Raw genomic sequence first — 16,775 nt, 5'->3', positions numbered from 1 at the left:
CTCCTCCCGAGTGAGACAGAGGGAGAGAGAGAGCAAGAGTTAGCGCGTGTGTGGCCCTCCACATTTATAATATGTGCATTCAAACATGACCCCAAGCCCCCAGCCCACCCGCCCAATTAACTGTCGTCAACTGTAGCAAAAGGCACCAAGAAAGCGCACACAGATGCACACTGTGCCTTCGATGCTAAATTTTGCATGCAGCCACACAAATAAACAACCGCCAACTAGACCCCAACTACGTCAACACTGTGTCTTATTGCAAATCAGCGTCCGGTACCCCATTTATCTAATCACTGTAGACATGAAACCATTCTTTCATCTGTCTTTAATCCGTCTTTCCACGACTCACTGATCCATATCTGTAAATTTCTCTGTCAACTGTATCAGCACATCTTTGCATCCATCCATCCGTCCTATCATGTACCATTTCTATCTGGCATTATCTGTGCCCACAGGTCTGCCAGGGGCGATCTGCCTCTGATTTCAGGGAAAAATTGAATTACATGGCGGGTAGAGAAAAAAGGAGGCGGGCTGTAATTAGTTATAACATAAAGTACGGGATGGTGGGAGAGTTTTTTTTTTTCCAAGGGGGAGTCAGTGCCTGAGCCAAAACTGCTCTCTCGCTCTCTCTCTCTCTCTCTCCAAGAAAACCTTCAGTCAGAGGGCAAAGAAAAGAGTGAGAGAGAGAGTGAGAGAAGAGAGAGACAGACAGACAGAAAGGGGGGAGAGAGAGATTGAGACAAAAACAATGGCGCCCTTTCAAAGTTTCTGAGTAACAGCTTACTCTGCTGACATCATCAAAGTGAGACGTGATTCCACAAGAGTCGGGGGAATTCCCACATCGCTGCCACCTCTTTCTGTCTTTAAGGGCCTCTAAGTGGCTTACATTTCCACTCATTTTATGTACTGATATCAGATGCAGCCGGAAAGTGAGACCATGGCCGCCCACTCTGTCCCAATCTGTCAAACTATGCTTTCAACTAGCCTTTCTTAATTTGGAGATAACACGCTTAGATGCAACCCCCCCCCCCCCCCCCCCCCCCCCCCCCCCCCCCCACTTCCTTTTCCTCACCCTTACTGCTGCATTATTGACCGCGTCCCTAAAAGACTACAATAAAGGACTATTCTGGAGTTTTTGCAGCAATGTGAACCAACATGCATTTTTCTTAAGTGTTGTTATTTTTGCACAGTTTCAGATTGTTTTAGACTTCAAACTTGCTTCATATAACACAGTATTCACAATTTCAGATTTTAAGATGTCACACTGCTGCTGTGTGTTAATGCCGCTGAAAGAATGCTGGCAGGAAGCTCTGACATCCTATAGCCTATAGGCTTGAAAGCCAGCTGCTGAACTTTGCATTCCCAGGCTGCGTTGTTGGAAAAACTACACCCAGAGGGCCATCGACAATGATGATAGATGTTATGAAAAGGATTTAAAAGCATAATTTCTCCAATCTCTACAATGGCACATGAATGCGCCACTGTTCTCTGTAAAAAAAAAATGGAAATGCACTTCCAAGGAGCCATGCTTTCACCTGCATCTGCACACAATAAGAAAAGTAGCTCAATATTCCCTGTGTGGGCTCTCTATCTTAAGTGAGTCTCCATAATTGGACTTTTATAATGAAATGAAAAAAAAAAAGGAACCAATTGGCTATCTAGAGAGTGAAAAGCATAATAAGCTTCAGAAAGATAGTACCCCTAATGTCAAGTATGTGCAACCAGCAAATAATTAAAGTGATGGGAAATACTCTGTCTCACAGTGATACGCGTCAGTGCTGCCACAAGGCCGCATCTTAATATGATAATATAATAATATAAGAGGGGACTGACCCTGGATGCATTGCAGTGAGCCGTCCTCTGCCCGGATGGTGAATGTCTCCCCCGGGTTCACCTGCACCAGGATCACCTATACCAACACGCACACACACGCACGCATACACACACACACACACACACACACACACAAACAGAAATTACATAATTAGAAAGCACCGATCAGATTAACTTAGAAAAAACAGAAATTAAGAATGCATCAAGGGAAGAAAATGCATAACACCATAAACACATCCATTTTCAACAATCACAAAACACGACAGACTCTCTGCTGGACGTCCAAAAGGTTTGCAGATGTGATATAACACACAGTAACCATCAGATATGAGAGTAGGGCGGACACACAGAGAGTTCACACATGTGAATGAGGTGTTAAATAAGCTAATGGTGAGACAGTGCTGCTATCTCACTCACCCTGATTTAACAAAAGCCTTTCTGCTTTAACCAAACTGACTGGCAGAAAACCACTGAAACCAGTACAGAAAAAAAATCACACACCTGGAGAGAGGCATACATCACATTTAAAAAAACACACACACAGACACACACACAGACAGGTGAAATGAAGCCAAATCATGTGACACCGTTTTGAGTGCTTCTGCTGAACGTGCCTGAGGGGAGTATGCATGCACCTTACCGTCATATTCTCCGCATACAGATTGTTGAGAGTGTACACGTGGCTGTAGACATGAAACAGGTGACCCTCCATTGTACACACACACACGCACGCATCTACTCACACACACATGCATGCACACACAAGCAGCCCCGTCTATGTTCTACAGGTGTGCCGTCGTAAAATCCTCATATCCTGCGTTCCTCCTGTAGTGTCTGCATGCTCTCCCATCTCAGAGCTAACCTGCTCCTCTCCCTCAGACACACACACACACACATATACACACACTCACACACTTCCTGCTCTGTCTGCTGCAGCGGCTGCTGTTGCTATGGGAACCCCAGCATAGTACAGGGCGACCCATGTTTCCTAAGGACTGAGAAAACCCCCATATCACACCATGTGGGTGGGTGTGTGTGGAATGACTGCATATATGTATGTGTCACGTTTAGCACTACATGAGCCAAGATCATGGCACGTGTAAAACAGTCATGTAGCATGTTTTTCATATGATTTGATTGATCACTGATGCCGTTATGATCCAGTCAGCCAATGGTTTGATACACTCACAAAATGTTCCTTAAGCTGGAATAAAAACAAAAATGTTTCGTACCCATAACATCTTCCATGTCTAGATTTGGCATAAAACACACTTACAGCATATTAAAAGAAAGAAAATCACTTAAGCAAGTGTCAAGTCTCTAACAGAGAGAAGATTTGACTTAAGCTGTGTCGACATTCTCCAAACACCCTTTTTGGCTTGGCTACAAACATTCATTTTAGCATCTTCTGATAAACAGATTTTTTCTAGATGAGGATTATTTTTTATTTATTCAACATTTTCAGGCAGCAGTTCAGAGCTGTTACTGTTCACAGTGTTAATGTAATCTAATTGTGCACTCTAGCATTTAATGCACAGCCAAACTGAAACCGGGACATCAAAGTTCTGTTCCAGAGGTAAGAACTCAGCTAATTCAAAATTACACTGACATTTTAATCAATGTTAAAATCCAGTCCTGTGCACACAACTTAGGTCAACACTTTGGCATGCATTCACTTTGTCTACACAAAGGATTTTAAGCCCAATTATTGTCTATAAAACGTTTTTTAAAGTTGGGAAAATAACATTAGATGAAGAGTCTGGGTGGATTTCATGGATAAAGGAATAACAGTTGATAATAAATCAACTCCATTATGTGAAGACGGTTGCTGGATTCTCAGAAGCAAGAAAAAAAATCATGAGAGGTATCGCTGCCTTATTAAATGAAATATATCACCCACAGATGTTTCAGGCAGACAACCTTCATCAGCTTGCAACAATGGCAACAGAGTAACAACAAAGCACATGTGAGCTATATAACATAATGAAGTGGAAACAATGTAGCCAATAAAAGTTTCTAAATGGAACAGAATATGAAACCTCCTATTGGCTACACTGTTGCCCTTCATTATGTAGCCAATACAGGATTCCATACTCTAAATGGAAGAGAATACAGAACCTCCTATTGGCTACGTTCTAGTAGTAGTTCTATTATGTCATAGGGGATTTTTTTCAGATACTAATTTGTCCTGGTGTATGAAAAGTTTCACTTCCTCAGAAAGGAAAATGAAAGAAACCTTCAATGACAAATTCCATTGATTATATATTCACAGTTAGCTAAGATGTGGCTCTTCCATAACGCATATCATTTTTTTTTTTTTTTTTTTAAACACAAACTATGCTAGAAAGATACTGTTGCATCCTTACAATCACCTGTATTTATCTGAGGAACAGACACACAGATAAAACACACACATAAACAAGTGTAGGCAGACACACACAGACAGACAGACAGGAAAACTGATAGACAAGCAAGCAGACAAACACAAACACATAACTATGTATTCAGACTCAACACAGAGGTGTGCCCACACACACAAACAAACACTGAAATGGTAGAAGAAACAAACACACACAGTGTAAGACAGTCCACGAAACAAACCAATACACACAAACATGGACACACACATATGCTGAGTTAAATCTATATAATCGTGAGTCTAAATTCCTGATTCGACACTGGGAACCAAGTTTAAACTGCAGGGTGTTACAAAAAAAGAGCTCCCTAACTGCTGTGTGTTACAGCCAAAACCCTCCCTAACTGTTATGTGTCGCAGCCAAAACACTCCCACCATGCTTCCTCTGGGCTGTGAGGGAACAGGCCGGGGATGATACATAAACATCATCATCATCCCTCATCTACCAAAAGCACACAGTGTAAAATGTATCTGTGACAACAGGATTAGACCCAGGTCAATTAACTGTGATGCTTTTAATTACGCTGATGGCTTCCTTTTGCCTGTGCAGAGCTTGGGTGGGGTTTTGTACTTTGAAGGTGATCCAGTTGGCTCTGCAGCATCTGATAAGATCAGTCAGGCACAGAGAGGCAGCGGAATCCTTTTCCAAAGCAATTCAAGTTAAGGCCTGGGGTCCATCAATGGAGCCAGTCAGCCAGTTATATGCTGTTTAAAAACATGTCTCTAGGACTGAATGAGAAAAGAATAAGTCCCTGTATACATCTGTGTTTATTTTTGTCCCTGTTAAATGACAAATGCTTTACTGTAACCACTTGGAAGCTGTTCATTACCTGTGGCAGCCACGCATTAGGCTTGTTACGAAATGACAACAAAGACAAGTGGCTGCACGACTGTTTGATGAGTATTCTTGATGTGCATCTGGATGTTTGTTTGCGTCTATGGCAGCACAGGAATGATGAAAGAAGAAGGTGGATGCATTTGCATGTTTATTCTGCAAGGATAACTGAAAGGCAGACGACACATGCGTGCGTGCGCGTCTGTGTGAGTGAGCAAGTGTTTTACCTGTTGTGCCGCATCACCGTTAACCATGTGAGGCATGAGAGGGACCTCCCCGTTCAGGAGGGGGGGCGGAGCCAAGTCCAGTGGAATCTGGTCTGTCATCATCATTGTGACGTACATTCATGGAGAAATTCACTGAACTGCCCTACCTGGGAAAGTACAGAGAGAATAAGAAACAGGGGACTTAAGTATTGCTCAGTCAAACAAACACAAACACACACAAAGACAATGACATATTTCAATTGTTTCCTCAAGTGAAGGTCACAGAAATGTCATAAAAAGAAATGACATCAACTAGAAACCAGATAAGGTGCATTTCCCTGTTCTGTTTCGAAGCAGGACTCCAGTACAGTAAAAAACAAAACATACACGGGTAAAAAGGGAACAGTGACTTGCTGTTGATCTTTACTATCAGCTACTATGGGCCTTCTATGGCCTTATATGCAGATGCTACAAAGGGTACAACACTTGCTAAAGATGGACAGATTTTTTATTTCAGAACCTATTTCCTTGATGAAATGGTTTGATGTTTTGGTTATAAGTCTAATGTATTTGTTTAATGGATAAACTGTGAATATAAAGCAGGAGCTAGTAGCCAGTAAGCTTAGCTCAAAGGCTGGAAGCCGGGGGAGACAGCTAGCTTAGGTGTGTCTGAAACAACACCTCTAAAGCTCACTAACAAGCATGTTGGATCTCATTTGTTTTATGTGTACAAAAGCCCGAAATGTAAAAACGCTAGATATCTTCCCCTGCTTTTTATACTAAGCTAACTGGCTGCTGGCTGTAGCTTCATATTAAACAGACCATCTAACTCTCTGGAAGAAAGCAAATAAGCATATTTTCCATAAATATTGAACCATTAGCCTATGCCTAGTTTGCATTACGCCAGCCAACTGACGTGTTTCCATCATGTGTTTATCGTGCAGTTTCATCATCGGCAAAGCAATTTTCCACTTCAAGCGAGCGTGAAAACCTCTTTGCATTGTTGAGGAGTTTTTATTAAATTTGTCTGTCTCCATTGGGTTTACTGTGTTCATGTGGTTTTCCTTCTCAATTGGGAAATGAACTTGGATCAAAACCTAGATATAGCTCTAATAAAAGAGGTGAATAGTAAATAACAGATAACACATAGTGGAATGGGGGGGTGAAAGATATAAATAATTGGTCCAGTTAACAAAGGTAAGAAAAGATAGACTTATTCCAGTGCTTCACATTAACATTAGTGCTTTCCTAATATGTTGCGTATGTTGGCTTTGCACAGGCATATCAGCTTTCATATCAAGTCATATCATGTCAATATAAAAGAAAAAAAACATTAAAGAGGCAGATCGAGGAACACAGAGTGAGAGACTAATTCAAAGCTCTTCATCTTCAACAATGAACATGTAAAATACAGGAGGGATTAAAGTGTATATCCTGTTTGGAGGATTAAAAAAAAAAAAAGAAAAAGAAAAATTGGATGAATAAGGTCTCAGTTTGAATAGGGATACCTGCACCTGTTATTAGCTTTAGTATTCCATATAAACATGCAAACACATTGCAAGAAAGGGAAGTCTTTTGAGGTCTTCTTTGGTTAACTGTATTGGCGCTCTTTGTTGGAGAGGAACTGAGAGCTAAATCTGGAGATGGTTTCTATGCTTGCATAGCAGTAAAACCAAAAGGAATAACTACAAAAAAAATAAAAACAACAACCAAGACCATTCATCTTAAGTGGAAAATAACATGGTTTCACCTAATTGGCTATACAGCAAGAATCAAAGGAAATATGAAAAAACAAAGCAACACGTGTCAGTGTTGTGCCTTACATGGTCCTCATCAGGGTTTTAACCAAGATCTTATAACCCGAACTTTGACAGTTAAACTGTATGTGCTTCTAGCAAAAACCGCATAGATCAACACACAATTCAACCACTAAAGCTCCCATACAGTTACGTCAGTGGCAATACATATGAGGTCTCCTGAGGGAATACACTCAGACGACCTTGATAACACACAAACACATACATATGCACACATATACAAACACACACAGATTCATTGCCAGAGGTAGATTACTGAATGTCATAGGTGTTTCGACCTCAACGCCACAAAGTATGAAATCATTAGAGTTACTGACTAATGGCTGAAAGCTGCTATTAGTGCACACATGAACACATATACAGCATAGAGCATGCATAGGGGATTTGCTTTTTTTTTTTTTATTTAAGTTGGTGAAAGAAGTCTGTCTGATATCCATCTCTGACATACATCCACAGATAATATGCACATGTGCACACACACAAAGCGCTCCTCTGAAAACAGCTGTGTGTCATTGCGTGTCTTTTCTTTCAGCTGGTCGTCTTCTAGCACTGTCAAGGTCTTTGAAAGGGTTAGTAGATCACACAGCTGTGGCTCATATTGTTTCAACATAAACACACACACACACACACTCTCAGTGTCTTTTTATGCCTTTCTGACTCTATCTCCTCTTTTAATTCTTGATTTTTGTTCTTTGTCTAAAACTCTCTTTCTTTCTCCATTTGAGCCCCATTCCCAGCTCAGCCTGGCCATCCTGTCTTGAACGAACGAACGAACGGACGAACACACACACACACACACACACAGACACACACACAGACACACGCACACGCACACGCACACACACACACACCACACACACACACACACACACACACACACACACACACAGTTGCGTCCAGGACACATCACAGACAGATGGTAACACCACTGTCAGCTCTGCCAGGAAAAAGAGAAGGGCGAGACAGAGAAGAAAGGAGGGAGGAAGAGAGTTGGGATAAGTAAATGAAGGCTCGGCTTATATGATAAATAGAGAATGAATGAACAAGAGGACGGTGCTAGACATGTCTTCCAATAACCCTGTGTTCTTATGATAATCCCTCCTTCCCTCAAGAAATTCAAATTGTCACCCACCTCAAGTGTTATCCAGCCACGCAGATAATTTTGGTTTTGCTTGCCCAGGTTCAGAGATATCTGACACTGAGATTTCTACCTTCACCCCAAAACAGGGATTAAGGTAAATGGAATTTTGTTTGTGGTGCTCACAGCACTGAAAAATTACATTTAAAAAAAATTGACATCAACAACTTTCCAGAATCGGTGTCCCGCTACTCTGGATAATCCACAGACTTCACTGTCAACACTTTTTCTCTGCAACTACTTTTCTACCAAAGAAATGGTCCCAAAGGAAGTCAGCACTGTCAGAGACAGATATCATGTTTTTAGATTTAAAAAAAGAGGAATAGTTACACATTTTGGGAAATATACTTTTTCAGTTTCTTGCTGAGATTTAGATGAAAATATTGAGGATTACCTTAATTTAGCAGTACTTAGCAGAAACAGCTAGCCTGGCTACATCTAAACAAAGCTAACAAAATCTGTCCCAGAGCTTCTGTTAAATCGCACTAATTAATACTTAACTTGTTATTGTTTTAATTAATACATTGTTTTATTGCATACAAAAGTCAAATTGGAAAAAAGAGAAGTTTCAGTTTTAGAAGGGGTTGTGTGTCAGACTATTTCTCAGATTCATACGGAGCTGAGCAAGCTGTTTCCCCCTGCTAATGCTAAGCTAAGCTAACCCTATCCTGGCTGTAGTTTCATATTTTAACAGACAGCGGCGACATTTCTATCAAGCTTCTCATCTAAGACACTGAATACAGTAACCATTTTTATCCCAGAATGTCAAACTATTTCTTTTAAAGCAATCACACATCAACTTGTAGATAAAGACAAATGTGTTGTGTTCAGCTTGCTGGTGTCTTGTTATATAATTTCTTGGCATTGGCATCCTCTAAATTTAAACACTTAACCTTCCACTGCAATTTGGAGCAACTGATGTGTGAAATTGCATAGTGCAGAAGCAACTTGAAGAGAAAAAAAAGAAAGATTATCCATTTGTCTACTGTCATACTAACTACTTTGTTGATTTTGTGCCCGTTTGCCTTGTGAGGCTCAGTCATGACGGAAGTATAAAAATGTAGGGAAAATGTAGATGCGCTTTCCGTTGTACAGCTGTTGTCTGTGTGTTGCCTAAGTTTCCTACAGGATGTAATGCACATATCTGGGAATGTAATGTATCAATGAATGAATAATGACCTTTGTTTTCCAGTGGAATCATTACCAGATGGATGCTGCCGTTGACAGCTTCAGACATGACCACGTACACACACACAGACACACACACACACACACACACACACTCAGTGGTTTCCGTTCCCCAGTGGAATGTGGGAGGAATAAGGTGTCAATTCCCAGCAGGGATAAAATGTTAAATTGAAAAATTCCATGTTGGATCCAGAAAACAATCACCCACTTGTCCGGGTGTATGAATGTTTGTGTGTGTACGTGTGTGAAAAAGCATGAGTGTGTGTCTATATATGCGTGTGCATGTATGCGTGTCTTGGTCATTAGACAGAAAGCCCTGTGTAAGCATGGCAACTGCCTCTCTAACATAAAAGATGCATAGACTAAAACACACACCTATATGCAACTCTCTCTCTCACACACACACACACACACACAGAAGCCCTAGATATTCAGAGGCAGCTCTGACCTCATAACACCACAGTCATTACTCATACAGTTATTCATCATTCACACACACGCCCAAAGACTCCAGTTTGTCCATCCTGATGAAGCATAATGGATATTCACAACCACCTAACAGACTGTCTGACTTACTTCCAGTCGACTGCTTCACACCTCTCTCTCTCTCTCTCTTTCTCTCTCTCTCTCTTCCGACCATCATTCGCAGATACACACACACACACACACAGACAAACACACATTTGTGCAACCTGCAAACAGGCTAAATCTCCTGAGACTGGCACTTTTGCTCACTAAACCTGGTCTTGGAAACTGGTCTTGAATTTTTCATATTCAGACAGAAATAAACTAAACAATACTCATATAAAATTCAAATGGTCTTACATGCTATTGCCAGCTTGTACTTCCCCATTTCTTTCTGCCAGTGAATGAATTATTCATGATCTTCTCTGAAAAGACCAGTGTGAAAACTGATCACATGTCCACTTCCTCTGCTTCAAATCGCATAGATGATGTAAAGAAAAATAAAACAGTGAAAGAAGCCACAGGTGATGTAAGGCTAACATTGCCTATTAGACCACAGATTTATTTCTTCTACTTTGTTGCACAAGTTAACTGCTGCTTTTTGTAACTCCTGCAGCTGGGGGAGATCAAAGTTAGTCATGTCCTGGCATTTGTCATGCGGTGTAATGCTGAATCAATACTTCAGCATGTCTGACTCTCCTAGTTTGTATTTTTCCTCTGCAGTTAATGGCAGTGGTAAAAACTTTGTTAGCACTACATAATAAAAAAAAAAAAAAAAAAAAGTTTATATATAGAAATTAAAAGCTAAATTTGAACTCAAATATGTGGAATACAATTCAATCTCCGAAAGCTTTGTCTATTGTTAATTTAGAGCCAATAATAGAAATAAGTATTTTGACCAATCACAGTGATAGAAAACCTCCATTGCCATGAATAAAGCAGCCTTGAAGCCTTCCCCTGCAGTTTCTCTTTAGGGCCAAGAGAGTCGTTCCTAACATTATTGTAACGCCTTTTGACCTTCTGCACATTTAGATATGGCAGGCTATTGTTTGTGTACTTTAATTTAGCCTTCAACACAATTCGGCAGCAGTCATCTGACTGATAAACCTATCAATAACTTTAGCATTTTTAGCCTTTACAGCCCACTGCTTACAAACTGCTTTATTCCAAAAAACAGTTCAGCTTTATGTCACTCTTCTTTGGAAAGGATGATACTGGGCTCACGCATGACAGCCATGACAAGCCTTTCTTAGAAGTGAATGTGTCACAAAAAGAGAAAAGCATTGATTTCAGATGTAATCCTGCTGTCCCCTCAAGTGCCATTATCAGTGGACGGCCAGTGGAGATGATGGAAATCTATAAAAGTCTAGAAACTCAGACTGAAAGCTGGTTGAACTTTGAGAGCCATATAAACCTAATCTGAAAGAAGAGTCGGTAAAAGCTATTTCTCGTCTGAGGAATGTGTCTGCCTGAGTTACAGACTGACAAGATAGTGCTTTTCTATCAATGTCAAACACTGTAATGTGTCCTGATCCTGTCTTTGCTGGTGGAGCGGTGTGAAAAGGAAAATTCTTCAACCAGATGTGGTGCATTTGATTGTAAATTCACTGTAACAGCTTAGTTGTATCACTGTTTTGTAATTGCCCTTGTCTTGTTTTGTTTTACCATTAGCATTAATAGCAGATTAATAAGCTGTTGCAGCAGAACTATGACACACTGATATACAGAACAGAGAAACATCTTGTCAGGGAATTAAATCTCATTTAAAACAAACATGACTCCATGAGAAGCTTGACTGTATACGGTCACCAAAAGGCCAAGAGTCTGTAGCCTTTTGGTCAGCTGTGGTAAGACCAAAAGGAACCACTGTTTCCTGCCCTGGATGACAGTTTAGCACTGAAACCATAACCAGACACACAGTGTACTGATATCCACTAGCAGTGGATAGTAAATCTAAGCCCTTTCATCCGGCACACCGACTTTTCCAGGAACTTGAGAACTCTTTCATGAACTCAGGGAACCTAAAGCTGGTTCTGATTTTGGTTCCTTGTGTTGTTCCACAAAAAGCAACCAACATACTACTTTTAATTGGGCTGCAAAAATACTAGGGCAGAGTTTTGGTGTACTGAACTTTCCTGGCTGCGCATGCACACGCTTCTAAGACAGCCATTTTTACATAACATCAAGCAGATGCAGGCAACATATAAAAACTACTGTTGTGATCCATAATGTCACTGTTGCGTCTGGGTGCTGAACCTAACCGCTGCACTTTCACCATCAGTTCCTCTCATTTTGCCCAAACTCAAATATGAAAATACAAATTTTTTTGTATTTGCTACAGCCTGACTTTTGTGTTTCTATTAGAGCTGGGAAACATGCAAAGAGAAACAACTCATGAAGGAGAATTGAAAGTGAAACTGAACTTTAAATGGTACTTAAGTCATGTTTTTTCTCTGTAATCCTGTGGTTAAGTCATTAATATGGAACTGCCCGGATCTCCGTGACAACTATACATGAACCTGAGACAGTGATCTCTAATTCAATCATTCAAAAGTTCAGTAGGCCACTCATCATACATGTGTTTCCTATATGAGCAGAGCGTAGATGACGCTGTATCTCCTTGGTGTGAGTGATTTGTAATGTACATGTAAATGTGGTGACACAGAAGGAGAGAGAGGGAGAGAGAGAAAGAGAGATAGGTGAGGTGTAGGTATCGTTTTCCTCATCCTGGGTGTGTGAGGCAGTGAGGAATGCTCTCAGGTGTCAGTGCTCAGAACTGAATGACTATCTATTCACTCTGGTGCATACACACACGTGCACGTGCACACACATGCGCGCGCGCACACACACACACACACACACATAGAGAAATACACACGCACACAAACACAATATATGCCAAACACGACTGGGATTGATCCAAGTCCTTTTAAACCCATCTTATCAGCTGACAACTTTAATCTGTGCTGGCATTTAATACACACACAGACACACTGATGCGTGTATTTGAGTGTGTGTGTGTGTGTGTGTGTGTGTGTGTGTTTGGAGAAAAGGGGGGGGGTTGGGGGGGGTGGCTTCTAAATATGGTGGGAAACTGCCACCAACACCACTCCCATTCAACCCCAGCTCCTTTTACAAAAGGTATTCAGACACACACACACACACACACACACACACAGATTGACTGAGTACCTTTTCACCAGGAGAGGGTGAGAGGGAGAGGAAAAGAGAGAGAGGGACAGAAAAAGAGAGAGGGAGAGAGAGAGAGAGGTGGAGTGGAGGTGGGGGAGATGCAGAAAAAGGAGGGAGGGGGGAGGGAAGGGAGAAAAAAGGGTGGAGAGGAAGGCAAAGAGGAATGCTGTACTTGTGCGTGCTCTGAGGGGAGCATGAATACATACACACACACACACACACACACACACACACACACACACACACACACAACACACACACACACACACACACACACACACACACACACACTTGGGAGAGACAGAGAGGGGATTTATAAAAGATGGAACCTCTTCGGGTTCCCACGTCGGTCGGCAGCTTTCTGCACATATGCAGGCAGTGTGTTTGTGTGTGTGTGTGTGTGTGTGTGTGTGTGTGTGTGTGTGTGTGTGTGTGTTTGAGAGAGAGGGGTGGGGTGGGGTGGCTGAAAGAGAGGGACAGGGGCAGAGTGTCTGAAGCAAAATTTCAGCTAGCTCTACTCTTTGCCTGCATGCATTTGCGTTGCATACGTGTGTGCATATATTTGTGCAGGGCCTTTCTGTGTGCACGCCTCTGTAAGTGTGTCTGTCTGTGTGTGTGCGTGTGCGTGTATGTGTGTGTGTATGGTTGCAGTCTTCTTGCCCTGTAATTGCGGTAATGATATGTCATCCACGAAGAAGAACTTGGAACGGTTGGAGTGGAATGCAATGGACACATAAAGAGCGCGCGCGCGCACACACACACACACACACACACACACGTTCCACTTGCAAACCATGTATGAACAAGCTCCTCTCTAAACTCCCTGAACTGAGGCCTGTAGGGCACCTCCCGCCCCCCCCAAACAGATGAGATCCAGCACCTCAAGAAACCACATCTGATGGTGAATGAAGGCCTCCATCAACCAGATGCTGATTTTGGCTTTTATTTCACTTTAAACAAGCCTCTATTAAAACTCTCAAATCAGGCCATTTTTACCCTCAATGCCACATATATAGAAGGTTGCAAAGGCAGTGCCGTGTATTCCCTTGCAAAATCAGTCTATAATTTATGGAAGAAACATCAGTCTCCTTAACAACTAGATTTTCTTTCTCTACAAGATAACATTGCTTAAATTTCTGACGAGCACATTGTCACTCTGAACTTGTCGTCTGTGTGCGGGACTGATCTGTTGCATCACTAGGCAAACCTGCCAAACCAGGAGCATCCACGTAGAAACACACAACCCAAACTGAGAACTTCCCCGCTCAGTCCGGGACTCAAACTAAGCTGCACTTCACTGCCACAGGCTTTTTTTTTCTCCTTTTTCTATTCCTCTGGCCCCCGCTATCCTTTATCACAACAATGCTGCAGTTTTGGAAGTTTTGTCATCGCCACGTCCCACATTCCCTGCATAGATGAGTATTTCTCCACTTTTACAGAATGCAAATGAGTCTCCAAGGTTGTACTGCGGTCGTTGCCTTGTTGCATCTTGCACATAACTCACGGCAGATGTGGAGCTATTAACAATGTGCAGTTAATCCTAAGAAATGCAGGAACACCCCGACTCTTAATGTCAGTATCTGATGAAATCTCAAAAACCGTCATGCTGCATTTAATTAATCCAAGATTAGGCGGCATAAAAATGCTCTTTCTGGATTGTTTCGTTCATAGATTTCCTCTTTCACTTTAAATTTTTTTTTTTTTTGGTCGCGTTTCTTTTTTTTTTTCCCCCGTTTCCTCCGCATGCCGGACATTCTGCAGATCCTTGTGTTCAGCCTGAGAAGAGACAAGTCAGGACTCAGCCTGGTAAACGACCAGCTCAGCACTCCCCCCCAAACCCCCACCCCCCCTCCATCCCTTGCCCTCTGCATACACAAAATGAGCACCCTGGGCAAAGCCTTTCTCCCCTGTCATTCTCCCATCCATCCATCTACCCACCCACCAATCCTCTCATCAGGCCTGGTTTCTTGGAGCAAAGGCCAGAAACAGATGACCCAGTGACTTCGAGTCAACCTTCGCTCTGCCTTTCCCCCTTTCTCCTGAGCATTTTTTAAATCGTTAGATGACTTTAAATGAATCAAAATGCTGAATTTTCTTGTTTAAACCCCTCTTTCATTTACTTCAAGCGAAAATGCAGCAGAATGCCTTTGTGCACACTGAAAAACAAACCTCTAACAGCTTTGATCAGCCTGCCTCCACACACAAAAGAAGTGTATTGACTTTCAATCTTTTCCAGGGTGCCAAATAAGTAGCTCAGCCAAAGAGTCCAGGATCTGACTCTATTGCCATCCACTTCCTGGAAAGACCCCGCCTTCCCTCGCATTCCACTGCCCTGTCAAAACACAGCTCCCCTACTCCCACTGGCTGATGGGAAGCCATTGGCTCCCCTCATAGGCTGTTGTCAGGGCAGTGGGCGGGAGGAAGTAAAAGCGGAGCTCAAAGAAACAGCGGCCCATTCCCAGGGAGAGACTACAGTTACATAACGTGCACACAGACACACACACACACACACACACACAGGATCAAGACAACACCCTCAACACACAGAGGAACACAAAAACAGGGTCAGAGAGAAAGAAAAGGTGGAAAGACAGTAAAGGGAGTGCGGAGAAAGAAAAGGAGACCGAGAGGAGAGAAGTTGAGAAAGGGTGGGTGAGGAAGAGGGGGAAGGAGGAGTAGGTGAGGCATCAGTTTTCCTTGTGAACAAAATGAAGAAGGAAATGGCTATTTTACACTCAGGTCAGGGGCAGTGGGAGAGATATTCCAGCCAGTGTGTATGTGTGTGTGTGTGTGTGTGTGTGTGTGTGTGTGTGTGTGTGTGTGTGTGTGTGTGTGTGTGTGTGTGTGTGTGTGGGAGAGAAAGGTTAATTAGTGTATAGTGGAGGATCACCTGCATCAAACCCTAAGCGGAAGAGCAGCGGACCGAATAGAGAGAACTGTGCCAAGAATAAAGCGCACCTACACACACCTACACAAACACACACACCTACACAAACACACGACTGACACAGCCCTGTGGTTTTATGAAAGACAAAAGTAACCTTGTTATTAAATCAATATTATCTGTTGTCTGTCTGCGCAAGGTGGAATTGACAGCAATCTGTTAACTGAGAGAAGGGCAGGGGAGGTAGGGATGGAAAGAGGGGAGGAAGACGAAAGAGAAGGTAGGAGGAGAAGGAGAGAAGACAGGAGGGACGGGGGAGACGAAAGAGGAGAAGGGAGGAGATGGGGTGGGGGCATACGATGGGGCCGGAGGTTGAATGTGTGTGGAGAGAGAAATGTGTGGAATCCTAATTGTGTTATTGCTCCAGAACAAACATTAGTCCTGCCTGTCATACCACAGACAGCAGGCAGTGTGTGTGTGTGTGTGTGTGTGTGTGTGTGTGTGTGTGTGTGTGTGTGTGTGTGTCTGGGTGAAAGAGACATAGAGGGAGAGAAAATTGAATGAGTCCAGCAAATTAAGAGTCAAGCGAAGCAAGTTGGAAACATTCATGAAGGCATGAGCGCTTACAATCAGCTCAGTGTTGCAATGGGAGTTCTGTGTTAGCCGTTAGCTTCGCGTTAGCAAAGCACTGCTAGCTCCAGCAGATGTGTGCATCTGCCAGCGAGCCCTCCCTCATGCAGCTGTATGGCTGAGGGCTGGCTATGTGTGTGTGTGTGTGTGTGTGTGTATGGTTGGGCAAGG

General features: G+C 42.5%; 1 protein-coding gene across 2 annotated transcripts in view; it reads right to left on the bottom strand.

The window, feature by feature from the left end:
• The window catches only part of fndc3ba (fibronectin type III domain containing 3Ba), a 94,563-nt gene that overhangs the window by 64,558 nt on the left and 13,230 nt on the right, over positions 1-16,775 (bottom strand). For both annotated transcript variants that reach the window (XM_056392944.1, XM_056392943.1), the window contains exons 2-3: positions 5,312-5,457; positions 1,834-1,909 (exon numbers count right to left, since the gene is read on the bottom strand). In XM_056392944.1, coding sequence (XP_056248919.1) covers positions 1,834-1,909; positions 5,312-5,428 — 193 coding nt within the window. In that variant the 5' untranslated portion in view covers positions 5,429-5,457. The remainder of the gene's footprint in view (positions 1-1,833; positions 1,910-5,311; positions 5,458-16,775) is intronic.

Source organism: Seriola aureovittata, chromosome 13 (genome assembly GCF_021018895.1).
Source record: "Seriola aureovittata isolate HTS-2021-v1 ecotype China chromosome 13, ASM2101889v1, whole genome shotgun sequence".
In the NCBI taxonomy this organism is placed as follows: Eukaryota; Metazoa; Chordata; class Actinopteri; order Carangiformes; family Carangidae; genus Seriola; species Seriola aureovittata.
Note: the sequence above shows the minus strand (reverse complement) of the source record. Positions and strands in the feature narration are given on the sequence as shown.